Genomic DNA, 20,511 nt, shown 5'->3' with positions numbered 1-20,511 from the left:
TACCCTTCCGTTTTTAGGGTAATGTGGCTGATAAGATTAAAAAAAAAAGCCAAATTGTGATTTGCCTCCTTGTGATTATACATAGAACACTTTATATTCTTACCCATGATAACTCTGAGTATTTGAAAAGTGACCTCAACTTTTGTCTTGTTTTTCCTTCACTGAGTTAAGTCCTCCAGATGTATAAATGTGTTGGTGCAGATGTCAGGGGTACTGCTGGCTTCTGTCGTGACGCCCTTGCCCATCCCCGCTATGGCCCAGCCACTGCCCTGTTAGGTTCTGATACTTGGTCACAGTAGCGGGTAACCGTGAACTTACTATAAACTAAAACCTCCAGGTATCTTTTCTCTTCCTATACAAATTGCCATCATACCCATTTCTTCTCATTCTGTACCTGTGAAATTGATGTTTTTAAAGATCATCCAAGTGTGGGGTGCCTGCGTGGCTCAGTGGGTTAAGCATCCGACTCTTGGTTTCGGCTCAGGTCACAATCTCACGGTTCATGAGTTCGAGTCCCACGTTGGGCTCTGTGCTGACAGTACATAGCCTGCTTGGGATTCTCTCTCTCCCCCTCGCTCTCTGCCTCTCCCCCTCTCACTCTCTCTCTTTCTCAAAATTAGACTTTAAAAAGATCATCCACATGCTAACATTTGACATCAATGACTCAATTTTTTTTCTAGTTTGTTATAGAATACCCACTTTTCTTTTTCTTTATGTCCTCTGACCACGAACTTCTGAACTTTCTGAAACCCACATCTAGGATGTGTGGTCGGTGATGGCCACCACGGTCTCCCTTCTTAGCGAAGGTGACTTGGGAGAGAATAGGAACAGCTATTGTGCTTACTCTTTTCTGCGCCTCCAGTTAGAGAATTGGCTTAAAATTCCCTTCTCAAAGACTCTGCTCCCAAAGGGCCTTGCAAATAGCCCTGTCTCCTTCAGTTCAGGTGACTGGACTCAACTGGATGATTCAGGTTTTCTCTTTGGGGAGGTTGGGATTGTGGGAAGGCGGCCCTAATCCGTCTCGGTGGGTGACGGGTAATCAGGACTGCTGACGGATGTCCTCTAGCATGGCCTTAGTAAAGGAGAAAGCTGAAGGGGCTTGGCCAAGAGCAGAGACAGAGGCTATGTAAACCCAAAGAGACACAGTGATGAGAGAGGTACCTTTGGGCTCCGATGGGTCTGCCTTCTTAGTTCCAGTTTCTCAAGGAGGCTGAGATTTCGCTGAAGCCAAACTGTGGGTGATCTTTTATTGCTTGTCATCAATATTCATATCAGCCTAAAGTTCCCATCATGATTTGCTGTGCCTCTTGCTAAACTGTGAGGTTCAGGAGGGTAGAAATGTGTATTGTGTGCTATACTGTGACAGCCTTGGCAGGAGGCGAGCATGTAAAGAGCATTCAATAAATGTTTGCTGAAGGAACCATCACCCACCAGGGACTGGCTCACCCACCAGGCATTATCCGTTGCAGTTAACTCCTGAGGAACTGTTCCCTTCCATTGCTCTCTCCACCTTCTGCTGGAGCAAAGCAGCCAGAGAGAGTGAGCATGGCTGCAGCTGTGTTTTGGTGGAGTGACACTATTAGCAGATGTCCCCAGAATTGACCTCTTCCATCTGGGCCAGCTTGGTTCATAATCTCCATGACCAGGGCATCATAGACCGTTCCTATCTGACTGGGTGGCCAGGGTATCTCCAGGACATGTGAATATGTATCTCATGTTCATATCCATGTCGGTTCTGCTTCTCTCTCCTAACTCAAATGCTGTCATAACTTTCATGATCAGGATGAATATGTCTGTCTAATATGTCTGTCTTTCCTTAGGTCTTCTGCCTTGCTGTTCGTTATTTTAATGAAGTACACTTTCACTGTGACTTATGAATTCCAATAAATCCAGGTCTGGATCATATTTTACTCCTAATGCTTACAGTTGCAGATTCATTTTCTAATCCACACTCTATGCAATATTGGTAACATTTTGGGTTTCTGCTACATGAAACCTATTTGCATCATTTATAGCCACATACACATGTTCCTAGAAATTTGGCTGAAGGATGGTTTGGAGGTCATCACTAGGGAACCAGACATCTAGCTGCAGTGCTATATGCAAATTATAAGGATGATGAAGATTGTATGTAATACTTGCATTGGATTTTCTTGCTCTCACATGCACTTCATCATCTGATTCTCATAGCAGCCCTTTGATACGGAATTACTATCTTTATTCATATTTTTCTGATTGAAAGAACAGGCTCTTAAGGGTTACACAATTTATCCCAGCTCACAGGTGGGGTAAACCAACTTGGTTTGGATGCAAACCAAGGCCTTCTCTCCTACATCCTCATAAACCAAGCTGACCCAGTCTTTCTCATCGAATTGGTCCTGCTGAGAGCCAGAGTCTTCAGTGACTCAGGGTGAATTTTAATCAGTCCTAAAAATAAGTGTTCTCTGAGCCTCAGGCTAGGAAAATGAGCATCATGTTTGATTTTCATTCCACCCTCTAAGGTGAACCAAGTGTTAGGGGTTGGGAGAGAAAAGGTCATTGATGGTTTGAGAGATTAAGTCAGAATGGGAAAAGTCTAAACGCAGAGCCAGACCTCCATGAGGGTAAGGAGTGGAGGCAGAGGAGGGATAAGTGCACCTGCCACAGAATCCAATGGCCAGAGTGTTCACAGGTATGTCACTTAATTACTCCTCACATACACCTTATAGGATACCAGGGCACCCAGAAAGGAACTTTGGAGTCCAGATCAGCTGGCGTGGCTCTGGTAAGCACCTGTGTGCCCCAGGGGCAGTGCGTCAGGTATAATAGAATTCAGTGGAAGCCTTTCATTCAGTTGTGTGGTCAACATAAGCAAAGCTTTTCCATTTGCAAGAGGCAGAGGGTGGGTGTCAGAAGAACTGTATTTCAAATCCCAGCTTTATTGCTAAGTGGCTCAGCCAAGCTACATCCCCTCTGAGCCTCCAGTGGCTTATCTGTAAAAGGGGTACAGTGGTGCCTACCTTCTTTATCCCACAGGACCTTTGTTAGCATAGAATGAGGTAACCCATGTGAAAGCATTTGTGAATGGCTTCAAAAACACGGGTTAGGCCAGTGCTGTCACTGCTCAGCTATCCTCAGATAGCCTTTCAGTTCTAATAGTTCTAAGATCAGAGATTCTAGATTCTTCTCTTTCCATGTCTGGGTATTTTCCAGCTGCTTGTTTTTTACATTTAACCCAAACCAGGGCTGAGGCATCTTTTAAGATGTCACTACTTTTATAACACCAGCAGGTGGTAAATGATGTTGGCACCTGTTTCTCTACATCACTTGGCCTCATTTCTTGTGGCTGCTTAGCAAAAGCCTTTCCAATAAGGCTGGACCCATTTGTCTAATGTTTACTCCTTGACCTTCTGCTTCTGTGCCTTTTCTGGAATCACTTCTTCCATTTGCAAAGGCTTTCTCCTCCTCTAAAAAAAAACAAAACTCTTTCTGATAGGAATTTATTTTTTTGGCAAACCCTCTCCCACTTCTGAGGCTACCATTTTCTTTCCTATTGACACCTTTAATTAGAATCTTACTGGGACTGTTTTTGTTAGAGTGTGGTGCCTATGTCTTGTCATGCACTTCTACTTTATCTCCAAAAAAATGCACAATAAAAACTCAGAAAGTGTCGTCATTAGGTACCCAGGAATTGAGACTTTGGTAGCTTTTGTGTACACAGCAATGCTTAATGAAGAACCGTACATTCAGGGGTCAGTCTGTCTACATCACCAGCTGTGGGGCATTGAATGGTGGCCCCCAAAAGATAAGTTCATATTCTAACCCCTAGAACCTTGTGGATGAGACCTTCTTTGGGAGAAGGGTCTTTGTAGATGTGACTAAATTAAGGATCTTGGAATGAGATCATCTTGGATTTTCCAGGGGGTCAAGTGTCCTCTTAAGAGACATACAGGGAAGACAAAAGAGGTGCACAGAGAAGAAAAGGTCATGTGAACACAGAGGCAGACAGGAGGGATGCCCCCAAAGCCAAGGAGCACCTGGAGCTGTGAGATGCTGGAAGGGGCAAGGAAGCATTCTGCTTGAGAGCCTTGGGAAGTAGGCTAACCCTGCTGGCACCTTGACTTTGGACCTCTGACCCCTGAACTATGAGAGAATAAACTCCTGTTGGTTTAAGCCATCAAGTTTGTGGTAATTTCTATGGTATATGTATGTGTGTGTGTGTGTGTGTGTGTGTGTGTGTGTGTGTGTGTGTGTATATATATATATAAATTTTGTGTGTGTGTGTGAACAAACCCAGAAATCATAATCCCAAGTGGTTAGAAGAAGGAAATTAATAGAATCCCCTTGTTAATTCGGTTGCCAAATGGGCAGTTCAGGTCAGTACACTTACAAATGGGGAGTTGAATGGTTTTTAATGCAAGACAGTCCCATTCTCCAGTACTTACTAGATGACTTCCCCTTAGCTTGAATTATTTGATGGTGTCTTTCAAGGATTCTCGAGAACTTCAGCAAATACACTACTAAATAAACCCAATATTCTTTCTTATTGGTGCATAAAAAGCCATAGAAGCCATGATTTCCCATTAAGGGATGTAGTAAGAGCCCTCTACTGGGTACAATTTGTGATATTAAAGACCATTAAGGACCCTGTTGGTCCTTTCTGTTCTGTCAACTAACAAGACGAAATGCTAGAAAAAAAGCATTGTGCTATGGAGAGACAGACTATACTGGGGCATGTGGGCTTTTCTCTCACGAGGTTCCTTTGAGCTCTGATCTCTCTCTCTCTCTCTCTCTCTCTCTCTCTCTCTCTCTCTCTCTCACAAATCTTTTCTCTCCCTTCCATCCATCCTACACAAGCTACTGAGTTCCCCAGTGATATGTATTTTATATATATTGCAGGCATTACAGATAACAGAGAGAAAAAACAAACCATAGATTCTGATCAGGGTTTTCAATGTTCTGATGGGTATTTTTCATTTTCTTGGAGATTAAGGAATTGTATAAAACAGTTGTTTAATACATTATTTTGTAGATGGACACCCCCCACCCCAAAGCCCATTGTATCCAAAGGTTGCCAAAGAGACCGCTTAAGATGACTTCCAAGCCTTCCCTAAAGTTGTGTTCTGTGGCTCTAAGTATGGCAACTTTCCCTTGACTGTGCCCTCTGGGAATGGAGAGGTTTCCCGAAGTGAATTTTCAGCCAACCCTGTAAGCTGCTCAGTATTGACCATCTCTGACGGGATGCTTCTGGCCTGTATTATACACAGTTTGCTGTCGTCAACACTCAGTGTGGGACACCATTTAACCTTTCTTTTAATATTGTATTCAGGTGTAAAACACAGTGATTCAACAATTATATACTTTATGCTGTGCTCTCCACAGCGTAGTCATGACCTGTCACACTATCACGATATTATTCCCTGTACTGTACTTTTCATCCCCATGACTTATTTACTTTACAATTGGAAGTTTGTACCTCTTACTCTCTATTTCTCCTACCCTTTCACTGTCCTATCCTCTGGCAACCAGCAGTCTGTTCTCAGTATTTAAGAATCTGCTTCTGTTTATGAGTCTTTTTCTGTTTTGTTTTTTAGATTCCACATATAAGTGAAATCATATGCTATTCGTCTTTTTATATCTGACTTCACTTAGTGTAATACCCTCTGGATCCATTCATGTTGTGAATGGCAAGATTTCATTCTTTTTTATGGCTGAGTAATAATTACATTTTGTGTGTGTGTGTGTGTGTGTATGTGTGTATACACATGTATATGTATATATGTATATATGTGTATATATATATAGATATATGCACCACACCTTTTGTATCCATTCATCTTTTGATGGACACCTGGGTTGCTTCCATAGCTTGACTACTGTGAATAATGCTGCAATAAACATATTAATGCATATGACTTCTCAAATTAGTGCCTTTGTTTTCTTTGGGTAAATACTAAAGTAGTAATACTGGGTGATAGGGTATTTATATTTTTAATTATTTTAGGAACTTTCCTACTGTTTTCCATAGTGGCTGCGTCAATTTACATTCCCACCAACAGTGAATAAGGGTTCCCTTTTATTCATATCCTTGCTCACACTTGTTATTTTTTTCTTTTTGATTCTAGCCATTCTGACAGGTGTGAGGTGATATTTCATTGTGGTTTAGATTTATGTTTCCCTGATGATTAGTGGTGCTGAGCACCATTTTGTGTGTCTCCTGGCCATATATTCTTTGTAAAAATGCATATTCATGTCCTCTATGCATTTTTAATCAGACTATATGTTTGGTGTTGTATGAGTTCTTTATGTATTTTGGATAGTAATTGCATATATTATTTGTAAATATCTTCTTCCATTCAGTAATCCATTCTGATGAAAGAAATTGAAGACAACACAAAAAGTTTTTGTTTGGTTTGGTATGGTTTCCTCGCTGTGAAAAAGCTTCTTAGTTTCATATAGTCCCAAAAGTTTCTTTTTACTTTTATTTCCCCTGCCTTTGGAGTCAGATCTAAAAAATCGTTAAGACTGGGGTCAATGAGCCTTATTACTTCCTATATTTTTGTCTAGGAGACTTACAGTTTCTGGTATTAAACTCAAGTATGTAATCCATTTTTTAGTTTATTTTTGTGTATGGTGTAAGAAAGTGGTCCAATTTCATTCTTTTGCATGTAGCTATTTATCCTAACACCAGTTATTGAAGAGACTGCCCTATGTTCTTGCTTTCTTTGTCATAGGTTAATTGGCCATACACACGTGGGCTTATTTCTGTGCTCTCTATCCTACTCCACTGATCTGTGTGTCTGCTTTTGTGCTAATGCCATACCGTTTTGGTTACTATAGCTTTGTAGTAGAGTTTGAAATCAGGAAACTTGATATATCCAACTTCGTTTTTCTTTCTCAAGAATGTTTTGGCCATTCGGGGTCTTTTGTGGTTCCATACAGATTTTGGAATTTTTTGTTCTAGTTTGGTGAAAAATGTCATTGGAATTTTGATAGGGATTGCACCAAATCTACAGATCTTTGTGTAATATGGACATTTTAACAGTGTTCTTCCAAAACATGAGTATCAAATATCTTTCCTTTTATTTGTGTTGTCTTCAATTTTTCATCAGTATGTTAGTTTTCAGTGTAAATGTCTTTCACACCCTTAGCTAAGTTTTTTCCTAAGTATTTTATTCTTTTTGATGTGATTGCAGATGGGATTGTTTTCTTGGTTTCTCTGATAGTTTAGTATACAGAAATGCAGCAGATTCTGTATATTTTGTATCCTGCAACTTTACTGAATTTATACTTATTCTAATAGGTTTTTTTTTTTTTCTGGAGTCTTCAAGGTTTTCTATATATAGTATCATGTCAAGTACAAAGAATGACCATTTTAATTATTTCTTACCAATATGGATGTCTTTTTGTTTTGCCTGATTGCTATGGCTGGGACTGCCAGTACTATGTTGCATAAAAGTGGCATGAGTGGTCATCATGTCCTGCTCCTGATTTCCAAAGGAAGGCTCTCAGTTTTTCACCATTAAGTATGATGTTAGCTGTGAGTTTGTCATATATGGCCTCTATTATACTGATGTGTGTTCCCTCTAAATCCATGTTGAGAGTTTTTATCATGAAGGGCTACTGAATTTACTCAAATGCTTTGGCACATTTATTGAGATGATAGGATTTAAAAACAATTTTTTTAACTTTTATTCATTTTTGAGAGACAGAGCACAAGCGGGGAAGGGGCAGAGAGAGGGAGACACAGAATCCGAAGTAGGCTCCAGGCTTTGAGCTGTCAGCACAGAGCCCGAAGCAGGGCTTGAACCCACGAGACATGAGATCATGACCTGAGTTGAAGTCGGATGTGTAACCAACTGAGCCACCCACGTGCCCCAAGATGATATGATTTTTATTTTTCATTTTGTTAATGTGGAGTATCACATTGATGAACGGCTATTTAGCTATTCTTGTGTCCTTGGAATAAATCCTACTTGATCATGGTGAATGATCCTTTTAATGCATTGTCAAAATTGATTTGCTAATAATTAGTTGAGGACTTTTGATCTATGTTCATCAGGGATATTGGCCTGTAATTTTTTCTTCTTGTAGTCTTTGTCTGGTTTTGGAATCAGGATAATGCTGGCCACATAGAATGGATTTGGAAGCATTCCTTCTTGTTCATTCTTTCAGAATAGCTTGAGAATGATAGTATTAACTCTTCTTTAAATGGGTTAAACCCAGGGGCACCTGGGTGGCTCAGTTGGTTAAGCATCCGACTTAAGTTCAGGTCATGATCTCACAGTTCATGAGTTTGAGCCCAGCATCGGGCTCTGTGCTGGCAGCTTGGAGCCTGGAGCCTGCTTTGGACTCTGTGTCTCCCTCTCTCTCTGCCCGTCCCTGCTCATACTGTCTCTCTCTCAAAAATAAATAAATGGTAAAAAAAATTTTAAAGTAAATGGGTTAAACCCTTCTTTAAATGTTTGGTAGAATTTACGTTTGAAGTCCTCTGGTTCTGGACTTTTGTTGGGTGTTTTTGGATTAGTGATTCAATTTTGTTAATAGTAATCAGTTTGTTCAGATTTTCTGTTTCTTCTTGAGTCAGTTTTGGAAGACTGTAAGTTTGTAGGAATTTATCCACTTCTTCTAGGTTGTTCCAATTTGTTGGCATATGATTTTTTTTTAGTAGTCTCTTATAACCTTTATATATTTCTGTGGTGTCAATTGTAACTTCTCTTTCATTTCTGATATTTTTTATTTGGGTCCTCTCCCTCTTTTTTTTTTTTTTTTGTGATTACTATGCTAAAAGTTTGCCAATTTTGTTTATCTTCTCAAAGATCTGTCTCTTAGTTTCATTGATCTTTTCAATATTTTTTCTTCTCTATTTCATTTACTTTTGCTCCAAACTTTATTATTTCCTTTTTTTCTATAACTTTGGGCTTTGTTTATTTTTCTTTTTCTTATTCTGTTAGGTTTAAATTCAGATTTTTTTGAGACTTTTCTTTTGTCTTGAAGTAAAAATTATAAATTTTCCCTTAGAACAGTTTCCTGTGTCTCAAAGATTTTTGAATCACTGTGTTTCCAGTTTCATGTGTCTCCAGGTAATGTGGATTTCCTCTTGATTTCATTTACCTATTTATTTTGTTTTGGTAGCATGTTGTTTAGCCTCTGTGTTTGTATTTTATCCAGTTTTTTTCTTTCTTCTGAGTTCTAGTTTTATACTGCTGTGGTTGGAAAATGTGTCTGATATGATTTTGCTATTCTTAAATTTATTGAAACTTGTTTTGTGGCCTAACACATGATCTATCCTGGAAAATGTCCCATATGCACTTGAAAAGAATGTCTTCTGTTTTAGGATGAAATGTTTTGAATATATCTGTTATGTTCATCCGGTCCAGCGTGTCATTCAAAGTCACTGTTGCTTTGTTGATTTTTCTGCTTAGATGATCTTCCCGTTGCTCTAAGTGGGGTGTTAAAGTCCCCTACTGTAATTGAACTACTGTTAATTTCTCCCTTTGTGTCTGTTAATATTTGCTTCATATGTTGTTTCTATGTTGGATGCATATTTACAATTGCTCTTTTGTTGGATCAATCCCTTTAGGATTATGCCCTGCTTTGTCTCTTGTTACAGACTTTATTTGAAAGTTGATTTTGTCTTATATAAATATTGCTACAGTTTATTTTTTGCTTCCGTTTGCATGGATTATCTTTTCCATCGCTTTACTTTCTGTCTGTGTGTCTTTTATATCTGAAGTGAGTCTCTTGTAGGCAACATGTAGTTGGGTCTTCTTTAATCTATTTAGTCATCTGTATCTTTTGACTGGAGCATTTAGTCCATTTACATTTAAAGTAATTATAGATAGGTATGTACTTATCCCTATTTTGTTCATTGTTTTCTGGTTGTTTATGTAGTTCTTCTCTGTTCCTTTCTTCTTTTCTTGCTCTCCTCCCTTGTGATTGATGGCTTTTAATGATATGCTTGGATTCTTTTCTCTTTTTTTGTGTGTATCTATTATAGATATATAAATGTGGTTTCCATGAAGTTTATATAATACCATCCTAAGTATATAGCAGTCTCTTGTAAGTTGATGGTCACTTAAATTCAACACATTCTAAAAGCATTGCATTCTTAGTCCTCCCCACTCCATGTTTTATATTTGTAATGGTCTGTTTTACATACACTTTTATATTGTGAATCCATTAATTGATTTTACTTTTTAACCTTCATCCTAGGTTTACAAGTGATTGATTTACTGTATGTTTACTTTTACCAGTGAAGTTTTTTCCTTTCATAATTTTCTTCAAGGCATTTTCTTTTCTGCTTGAAGAAGTCCCTTTCACACGTCTTCGTAAGGCTGGTTTGGTGGTGATGAACTCTTTTAACTTTTGTCTGGGAAACTCTTTATGTCTTCTTCAAATCTGAATGATAGCCTTGTTGGGTAGAATATTCTTGGTTGTAGTTTTCTTCCTTTCAGCACTTTGAATATATCATGCCACTCCCTTCTTACCTTCAAAGCATGTGCCAAAAATCTGCTGATAGCCCTGTGGGGTTTCACTTGTACATAACTAGTTGCTTTTCTCTTGCCTCTTTTAAGATCCTCTTTATCTTTAATTTCGTACATTTTAATTATTATGTGTTTTGGTGTGGACCTCTTGAATTCATCTTGTTTGGGACTGTCTGTGCTTCCTGAACCTGGATGTCTGTTCCTTCTCTTTAGCTATTATTTCATCAAATAAGTTTCACTCCTTTGTTTCTCTTCTTTGTCTTCTAATATAAATGTTAGCATACTTGACGTTGTCTCAGAGGTCCTTTAACCTATGCTAACTTTTTAAATTCTCTTTTCTTTTTGCTGTTCAGCTTGGGTGCTTTTTATACCCTATTTTCCAGATGCTGATCTGTTCTACCTCCTCTAATCTGGTAGTGATTCCCTCTAGTGTATTTGACATTTTTGTTTTTGCATTCTTTAGTTGATTTGTTCTTTTTTTATATTCTGTTTGTTGAAGTCTCACAGGGTTCATCTGCTTTTCTCTGAAGTCCAGTGGGCATCTTTATGACTAGTACTTTGAACTCTTTGTCAGGTAGATTGCCATCTCTATTTTAGTTCTTTTTTGAAGTTTTGTCTTCAATTTGGAGCATATCCTTCTGCCTCCTTATTTTGACTTTTTCTGTTTATTTATATGAATTAGGTGAAAAAGGCACCTCTCCCAGTCTTGAAGGAGTGACTTTGTGTAGGAATGTCCTCTGTATAGACTATATATGCCAGGAAGCTTTGGCTGGCTGGCATCACATTGGGGTGCTCTATGCAGAGGGCTTCTTGGATGGCTGGTTGGAGCTGAAGCAGGCATAGACCAAGGGATCCTGGGGCATTCTGCACCAGGGCTATCCTGGCAGGAAGTGAATATAGGCTGGTGGGTCCTGGGGCAATCCACATCAGTTTGCCTTGGTGGGATGGTTGGAACTAGGGTGGGGAAAGGATAGGGGTGTCCTAGAGTACTTTATATTTGTGCTGCCTTGGCTAGATGGCTGGAGTCATAGGGGGTACTGTCTAGGAGAGCCCTGGTGTGTATCATACTGGGGCAGCCTTAGGGAGATGGCTGGAGCTGTGGCAGGCATGGGTGGGGGGCCGCCTTTAGGGGGATGGATGGATCTGGTGTAGGCTGGCATACTGGGGCTCACTGAAGCAGCAGCCTGGCTACAATGCCTGGACCCTGCTCCTGTCTGCACTATCAAAGTGGAGGGGGAGCTTAAACAATGGCACCCGCCAGCACCTCTGGCATTGAGGAGAGTTCTACCATCTCCCTCACCATTTGGTGGACATTCAGAGTCTAGTTGTCCCTTAAACTACTTTGCCCCCAGAGGGGCAAGTCTGCATGGCCCTCTTCAGTGCCATCCCTCCCCCTACAGTTGGTAATATTGGGGGTGGGGATCTCATCATTACTGTGCCTCTATCCTTTGTTGAGCACAAGCTTTCCAGTTGGCCCTCAGTCCTTCAAGAGGAATTGCTCCTTTATATGTTGGAGTAGATTTGTGTGTCCCTGGGAGGAGGTGCATTTAGGGTTTTCCTATGCTGCCATCTCGGACCCCCTCTTACCATTGAACCTTACTGATGACTCTGGTCCAGTGTTATGAACACTTGCCACAGAAGGGCACATAATCCCACTCTCCCAGAGCCTTTTGATTGACTTGCATCTTCCCTTTATATTGGATTCAACATGACCCTCTCACTTTGCTCACTGGGCCAGCCTCCAGCAGCTTCGCCAGCCTCCTGTCTGGCCCTCTTTTTTTTTTTTTTTTTTAATTTTATTTTTTCCCCCCTAATCTTCAGTGAGTCAGAAACCAGACAACCAAGCTTTTGGTGATTTCTATGTTAAATAAGAGTCAACTATATTTTGAGCAAAGAAGTAAGGAGATTAAAGTACAATAGCTTTCCTCTGAGAAGGGTGTGAAAAGATGGTGTATGATAGAGATATTTTGGATGGACATCCACTCATGAAAGAGAGTACACATGGCTTCCTATGCACTTCTACCGGGTGCAGGCAAGTAGGTTTCCACGGGTGTGTATGAGTGTTCAAGGAAGAGCTCCCCTCTTCCCCCACCCAAGAGAACATTCAACAAGCATTCTAGTTGGCCCAAGCAAAAATCAGGAAAGACGAGCTATGAAAGAGACAGAAAGAGAAAGCGATGATTAAGATGCCAAAGGGAAAGCAGGGTAATGGAAGGAGATGAGAAAAGTGGAGGTGAGTGGGGAGAATAACTACATAAGGAAGGACCAGAATAAAGAGCAAAATGAGAGCAGAACCCTACTTCTTCTGAGATGGGAGTTCCTGACTTGACTATCCTCACCCCGGCCGTGCAACTTCCTGCCACAAAGCACACTGGCCATTTCACATCACCAGAGCAGAATGATTAAATTAACTGGACAGGGAATCAAGATATCTCTGTATGTGTTTCCAAAGAATAAAATTTACCTGTACACAATTCCTTTGGAATGAAGGAACTGCAGACCCAGAATGATTTCAGCAGCATAGAACCTGAGGGAAGGAAAATCAAAGTTCAGTATGGGTGCATTGATGGAACAAAGTAAAATCCCCATTTTAAATAGTGGGTACTCTGTGCAAGTACTGTCTGAGGTGTACCCACACAACTCTGTACACACATAATTTCGTTCAGTCCTAAAAAAAGAGAGATGTCTGTTCTATATGTTCAGCCCCAGTCCTCATAGCATGAAACAAAGCTTAACATAGCATGAAACTAACCTTAAGTTAGTCTTACCTGCATCTAGTACTTATTCTTCTAAACTATAATGCTCAAACTTTTTTTTTTGCTAATAAAACACACATATACATTAAATGTAATTGTATAAGTATTACAGAAAAATAATTTTCCATTTTATTTTAAACTCTGCTTGGAGCCCTTACACCTGTGTGCAGGGTCATTCCAAATAGACCCGGCTTGTTTATGGGCAAGAAATGCAGCCCCAGAGGCAGAGGAAGGCAGATGGAAGATGGGAGTGGGATATGCTCTCCATTTGCAGTGATGACAGACACCTGGGAGGCATTGAGGGCACGACAGACAGCATGTGTCTGTGATGGCATTCATGCCTTCCAGAGGTAGTGAGGAAGGTGGGCGTAGAGAATCCGTTAGCACGAAAACCGCCTGATGATTTCTCTGCTGCGGAAATCCCATAAAATTCTCTCTGGGCACGTTGCTGATGGTTCCTGGAGGTGATGAGCTTAGTGGTGTGCGAGCCACTGGCTTTGACAAAAAGCCATTTCAGCCAGAGTTTCTGTGGGAGCTGGTGGGACCCGTCCATCTTTCAACCCAGCTCAGCCTACACCACTCGAAAGTGCTCATTAGGGGTGAATGAAAGATTACTGAGCACCGGGAAAAGGAAGCTAGTGTGTACCCATATTTTTAAGTGGCCCTAGTGGCACAATTTTCTTTTTTCCTGAGTGTCACGGTTTTATTACTGAGGAAACAGGGCCCACGGGAGGAAGAGAGGCAGGGGGTTGTGTGGGACTCAGCTTCATTTCCACCTGGCAAATGCAGTCTGCCTGGTTTCGAAAAAGGTGAAGATTTATTCTCAGAGAGTAAATACCTCTTCTGGTTTCTTAATTCTCAATCCCCCCCCCCCCCTTTAGCCAGATGTTTTATGCCTTCACCTTCAGCTTCCCATCAAAGGCCTTAGAGCTTCATCCCCATGACCACCTTTAAGATCTGTGTTTCATTTGACTGCTTCTTTTCAAAGGGCAAATATTTGCTTCTGGGTTTAGATTAATTAGAAGCTTGATGAGCTAAGTGGTTTCTTAAGACACTAAGTTCTTGATTTCAAAACATGGAGAAATGAAACAAAACAGACTCCAAGTTAAGCTTCACAAATGGGGAAAACAGTTGCCTTGTTGGATAGGTCCCCAGGGCGTTCCCCTGACCTGAGGTTGTGGCATGCTGAGTGAGGAAACAGGAAAATTGCCACAAGGGAGAAGTATCGATGGGCATCGCAGGTGCTCAGTACCTGACAAGAACAGTGGAAAAACCCCAAACCCTTTAGAGGGCTCTTACGTGGCTCTGGAAAGATCAAACTTGTGGCAACTTTGGATGTGGTACATTAAGTCTCCTCCATTGAGATACTCCATCACAAAAAAGAGGTTTTCCTAGGGAAAAACAAAAACAATTCCAAATTTCAGCTTTTAAAAAAAAAAAAAGAAGGAAACAAGCGCTACTTTCTGGGTGGATTTAGATTATTTCAGGGGAACCAATTCTATCTTGAGATCACTTATAAAAAGACCAAGATAATTTAGCTGATCTACAGCATTTCCGAACACCAAGAAGCAGCTTGGGGCATCGGGGAGGCATATGCGTAACGTTTGCTGGGATACTTACACGCTATGATGCAGCTGATGGGGCACGGCATGAGGAAGGGTCCACCTGGACTCGCCCACCCAACAGTGATGGTGTTGGACACTTAATGGTATACAATGCTGATTGTATACCTGTGGAAATTGATAGTGTGTAGGATGGTAAGGATAACACAAATCAGGTCTCTGACTCCAGGCACAGGGCTTGGAAGCATGCGTTCAACACAACACTTAGTAAGTAGTTCTGAACGTACTCTCCAGGTATGGCCCTGTGGTAGGAGTGAGAGTGGGGATGTGCATTCCTGCCTCACCCATCAGATTTGAAGAAACACAGTCCTGCCTTCAGCTGACAATTAAGTGTAGCCTTATCTCTTGCCGGTCCTGATTTCACTTGTTGCAAGACCTTGCTGATGAGCTAGCATGTTGCTTCCACCAGAGGACATCATGCATGTTACTAGAGCTGGCCCCCTTGAATGGCCGCCATCAAAAGTAATGTTGAGTGGTCTTCAGGTTGAAGACCTCTTCAGGTCTACAGGTCTTCAACATTGTAGTGAGAGTATCAGAAGCGGCTACAATTCCAGTGAGCCTGGGCTCCTCCTCCTATGTGAGGCAGTGCTTCCTCAATAAGTATATATACGACACTTTGAGCATCTCAATTCTAGAGAGTCCTCATGAGCCACAGAATTAGTCATCCTTAAAGTGTGAAGACCTTTAGCATGTCTGCTCATGAATTTGCACCCCAAAGCCTCACTTGGGTGATTTTTTAACAGAATTAACCTTTGAGTTTTCATGTGAGACTAACTGAGGCCCTGGGGCATATGAAGTGACGGTGTTCTGGTCTGATAGTGACCTACATTTCCCACCATTTGTACTGAGGCCAGTTCTCCACAGAACTGGGGAAACCAAGTCTTGTGGTAAATATCTCAATAATTTAGATAAAGATCAGTGTCGTCCCGCTTTTTCTAAACTTGACCTCTGATCTAATTTACTGATTTCTATCTTTAACTGGAGCCCTTTCCCTTATGGACAGGCCAAAATCTCTAGTGATAGATGTGCTAACTTAACATTGATACTTCAAATATAGCTTGAGATTAATCATTTGTTCAGTCCGCACACATCTGCTTCATCAATAGCACATGTTTCCTTTAGCTCTTATTCTTGTAAGTACCATGTGGACCACTTCTAATCACCTTTTTTTACCTAAAACTATAATGGTCTGTACGTACACAGTAGTGGAATCTCCTACATGCTCAAAAGAACGAAAGCTATAAGAGCTTAAAGGCCATTTATAACAGTGCTCAGATGAAGGGTTCCTCTTAAGTGTTAGGATGCTTATAAATCTTTATAAAACTTGAAAATTTGGAATTTATATGTTGTCAGCTAGGACTCGAGGCAAAAGGCCAACCCTAACTTCTACACAACACTGGGCACAGTGGTCCCATCAGTTCTCATGCTTAAGTCAGGTCTGTACCTAGCTATGAAGGGTTGGGGGGTTGAACCTGTGTGGCAAAACACAGACTCTAAGGTACCACAGGACACAGTCATTGTTTACTCCCTTGGGCATTCCAAGAAGACCACACTACCATAGTGATTATTAATTAAATAGTAATGGAGATTTATAGCATCTTGGATGCCACACTTAATCCCACTAAAAGATCTTATGTCTCCATGATAAATCTTTTAAAACAATCTCTTCTAATTCTCATCTTTATATTAAGCCAGAGGCACTGAAAAAAGCCAATCGATTGCCTTTGGTTATTTATGATGGCATTTTGCTTCAGTTGAAGTGCTTGGTTTGGGTGAATACCAGATAAATGTGGGCTGCTTATAGGGAATAAGGGCAGTCCATGCCTGGAGGTCCAGCTTGGGTGGGCAGGGTGGGGAAACCTGTTATCCTTCTAGAAGGTGCTGTTCTGAGTGTCCTTGCCTTTTTCTAAGGGGTTCTGGATGCTGTTTGGAAGTCCCAGGAAGACATTCATCCAGGGAACTCTTGGGTCTACACTGGGCCCAAGGAGATGGCTCGGTGATGAAGTGGGAATAAACATACACACACAAACCATGCAGTCCTGGGGTCTGGGTTTCAAGGATCACGTTTTGAAGGATGGATAAATCTTTTAAAATTTGAATCCCAAGCCCCAGTCGTACATACAAACATACATGCATATATGACAGACTCAAACTTTCATAAATGGCAGAAAAATGAGTACTCTGAGCTGAAGGTGACCTGCCACTGACCTGGAACCCTTAAGCACCACTCTCAAGAAGAAAAGCCTGCCCACTGGAAGGATTCCAGATTGACTCAGGTAAAACCAAACCCGGAAGGACAAGACTCAGGGTAATGGTCAAGACCAGGGCTTTGCCCTTACTGAGAACCAAGTTCGTATTTCTTCTATTTGTGACCATGGAGAAGTTAACCTCCCTTGAGCATTATCTTCTTTATTTGCAAAACAGAGGGATAATATTCCTGTCTCGAGAGGACTGTCATGAGTATTAAATGAGATGATACATGTAGAAAACTGACTCAGGGTTCGCATTCAGCATGCCCTTAATAATTAGTAGCTGTTGTCCTAGGAAAACAATTTAAAAGCTAATCAAAAGACCCCAGCAGATCAGAAGAACTAAATAAACGGAGAGAGATTCCATGTTCATGAATAGGAATATAATATTGTCAAGATGTCAATTCTTTCCAACTTATGGGTCTAGTGAAATCCCGGTCAAAATCCTATTGAATTATTTGTGGACCTCTATAAAATGATTCTAACGTTTACACAGAGGCAAAAGACCCAGAACAGCCAAAAAAATTTTTGGAAGAACAAAGTTGGAGGTCAGAACTACCCATCTTCAAGACTCACCACAAAGCTATAGTCATCAAGACAGTGTGGTGTTGACAAAAGAATGGACAGATCAAATGGAACAGAGTTTAGAAACAGACCCTCACAAATACAGTCAACTGATCTTTGTAAAAGAAGCAAAAGCAATAATACAGTGGAACAAAGGTAGTCTCTTCCAGAAATGGTGCTGGACATCTATATGAGTAATTCCGCCTTTAATTTTCATTACATCTTCTGGAAAAAAATTGCATGACGTCAAAAACCAAACTCCAGCAGATCCTTCTCAGCAAAAGGACTCCTCAGAAAAGAGGAAAGCAGAGAGCCAGGTCTCCTCCAGTGCTGTCCTATCTTTTCTGGTCATGAGCTGAGAGAAAACGTGAAGCAGGGTAATGAGGAGCGACGGGGAGAGGGGGTGGCTTATGACCCCCACACACCAGTAAGGACCTCTCTTTACAAGGGGAGCTACATTAACTAACACACACGATTCTTTGGGCAAGTCAGAACTGAAGTTGTGAGGGTCTGGGGGATAGTGTGCTCCAATCTGCCCTGGACTTAGACTTGGCCAGCAGTTCCTGGGATAGCAAGCATGGAGTAGAAATTCTGGTCTCTGTGCCACCACTGACTGGCTGGGTGATCAATAGATCATGCCATCCTTGGGCCTCAGTCTCAACCTCAGGGAAGCAAGAGGTGCTGATGAAATTCCCCTTCAGTAGTCTCAACACTCCCTGGTTTTCACCATACACTTAATTTTTTTTTCCCTTGGGGAAAAAGATGACATTAATAAACTATTAAGTACATTATAAGATCCATGCGGTGCTTCTCAGGTGATAAATACCTATAAGAGGATGTGATGCTTGCAAAATTCTTCAGAGAGGTCTTTGAAACCATGCATACTTGAAGTAAAATTAGGGACACCTGGGTGGCTCAGTCGGTTGGACGTCCAACTTCGGCTCAGGTCATGATCTCACGGTTTGTGAGTTGGAGCTCCGTGTCGGGCTCTGTGCTGACAGCTCAGAGCCTGGAGCCTGCTTCAGATTCTGTGTTTCCCTCTCTTTCTGCCCCTCCCCTACTTGCACTCTCTCTCTCCCTCTCTCAAAAATAAACATTAAAAAAATTTTTTTTTTAAAAAAAGGATAGAGATAAGCCTTCCTTTAGAACCCTCCTCAAAGGAGAGGAAGTGTTATGGCCCACCATGCCACCCCAAGGAAGGTCCTACAATAGGGGTCAGATGGCTTCCTCCCATGTAAGTAGTCTCCTGGTTACGCTCCTAGAACATGGCGATCGGTTGGGGGCAGATACCCCTGTGTCCCAAGGGTCCTGACTGCTTTAACATTTAAATCAATCCCACCAATGGCTGAAGATCAGAATATGTTAGGGCAGAATTTGCCTTAGCACTGTTTTGAGTAGACATCAAATGGCAAGAAAATAACTTTTTGACTGGTCTTTCTATTTTGTTTCTGAATCACACGTTTTATTCTCTTAGAACTCAAGCAGGCCTGCTTAAAGAAGAACACTTCTGACTTTGGAAAAGAATAGAAACAAAGGAGTAGAGCCTGACAACCTGTAGAGCTATTGTCCCCAGTTCAATCAGTGAGTTTTTTCACTTTGCCTACGTAGGAGGCAAAAACATAGCGTTTTGTCAAGTAGCTCTGTGGAAAAGCGAAATTTGAAAAAGGAAGGTTGCCTCTCTTAGCTAGTTCCCTGCAGGACGAAACCCATTAAGGTTCTTGCAATCTCTGTTGCTGTTAACTCAAATGGACGGATTTGTAAAGTGAATGTTCCAGTAAGGGCCCGTGTCTATACTATTCGTAGTCTTTACAGTGTGAGTTCTCTGAGCGTCCTTCCATCATCCACTGATTTTATTAATGAAATGATAAAACACTGAGCATATTTCCTGACCTATCCTGTCAGGAATGTAAGTTGAGTTGCGGTTTGACAGTACAAGGACATTGGGGCCACTGGAAGAAGTGACTGACTGAATAGTCCTTAAGAACCTCTGACCAACCAGAAAGTATTTGACATACCATTCAATTACATTTATTTATCAACTTTCCCGATTATAACTATGGCATACAGGCTGTTTGTATGCCAGACCACAGAAACAAGAGTCACAGTTATGTATTGCTTTGCTGTGATTTTCTGACAGCTGAGCACAATAATCAATGCTGATATTCTGTAGATAGATGGGTATTCAATGTTCTGTAGTTTTTTTTTTTTTTGGTGCTTTAAAAAATGGTATTATTATATTCTTGTAAGATCACTTAAATATTATATATCAACTACTTTCAAAAATTCAAAACAGCCTAGCATTTTTGTGAAGAATTCTGTAGGTATGTGTACAAAGTCCTGGATATTTTCCAGTTTCCACAAATATGTCATTACTTGGCTGACGGAACATTGTAGTTGGCTCTCCTATGTTCTTACAAAAATATGAGCTCACTGTAGGGAGACTCCAATGTCTAAGTACTTTTGTATTCATTTATTTTATGAAATATCTATATAAAATTTAGCTGTAACAGTAATTTATACTGAGAAAAAGGAAAGGAAGTAAACATTGCACATAAGAATAGAAATATCTAAGTATTTTGCTAATCTAAGAACTAGAAAAAGTCATGAAAAGATTTTTTTTGAATGTTTATTTTTGAGAGAGACAGAGCATGCGCAGGAGAGGGGCCAAGAGAGAAGGAGACACAGAATCTGAAGCAGGCTCCAGGCTCTCAGGCCCAATGCGAGGTTCGAACTCATGAACCCTGAGATCATGGCCTGAACTGAAGTCAAATGCTTAACTGACTGAGCCACTCAGGCACCCCAGAAAAAGTCATTTTTTAGATAATATCTTATGTACTCATTTCAGTGGTATTCA

General features: G+C 40.9%; 1 protein-coding gene across 3 annotated transcripts in view; it reads right to left on the bottom strand.

Annotated features, from left to right (window-relative positions):
- Positions 1-20,511, bottom strand: part of PRKCQ (protein kinase C theta) — a 189,305-nt gene that overhangs the window by 24,110 nt on the left and 144,684 nt on the right. For all 3 annotated transcript variants that reach the window (XM_040451506.1, XM_040451505.1, XM_040451507.1), the window contains 2 exons: positions 14,522-14,613; positions 12,931-12,993 (listed from right to left, as the gene is read on the bottom strand). In XM_040451506.1, the coding sequence (XP_040307440.1) occupies positions 12,931-12,993; positions 14,522-14,613 (155 nt within the window). The remainder of the gene's footprint in view (positions 1-12,930; positions 12,994-14,521; positions 14,614-20,511) is intronic.

This window comes from Herpailurus yagouaroundi, unplaced genomic scaffold, assembly GCF_014898765.1.
Source record: "Herpailurus yagouaroundi ecotype Mexico unplaced genomic scaffold, PumYag 203, whole genome shotgun sequence".
In the NCBI taxonomy this organism is placed as follows: Eukaryota; Metazoa; Chordata; class Mammalia; order Carnivora; family Felidae; genus Herpailurus; species Herpailurus yagouaroundi.
Note: the sequence above shows the minus strand (reverse complement) of the source record. Positions and strands in the feature narration are given on the sequence as shown.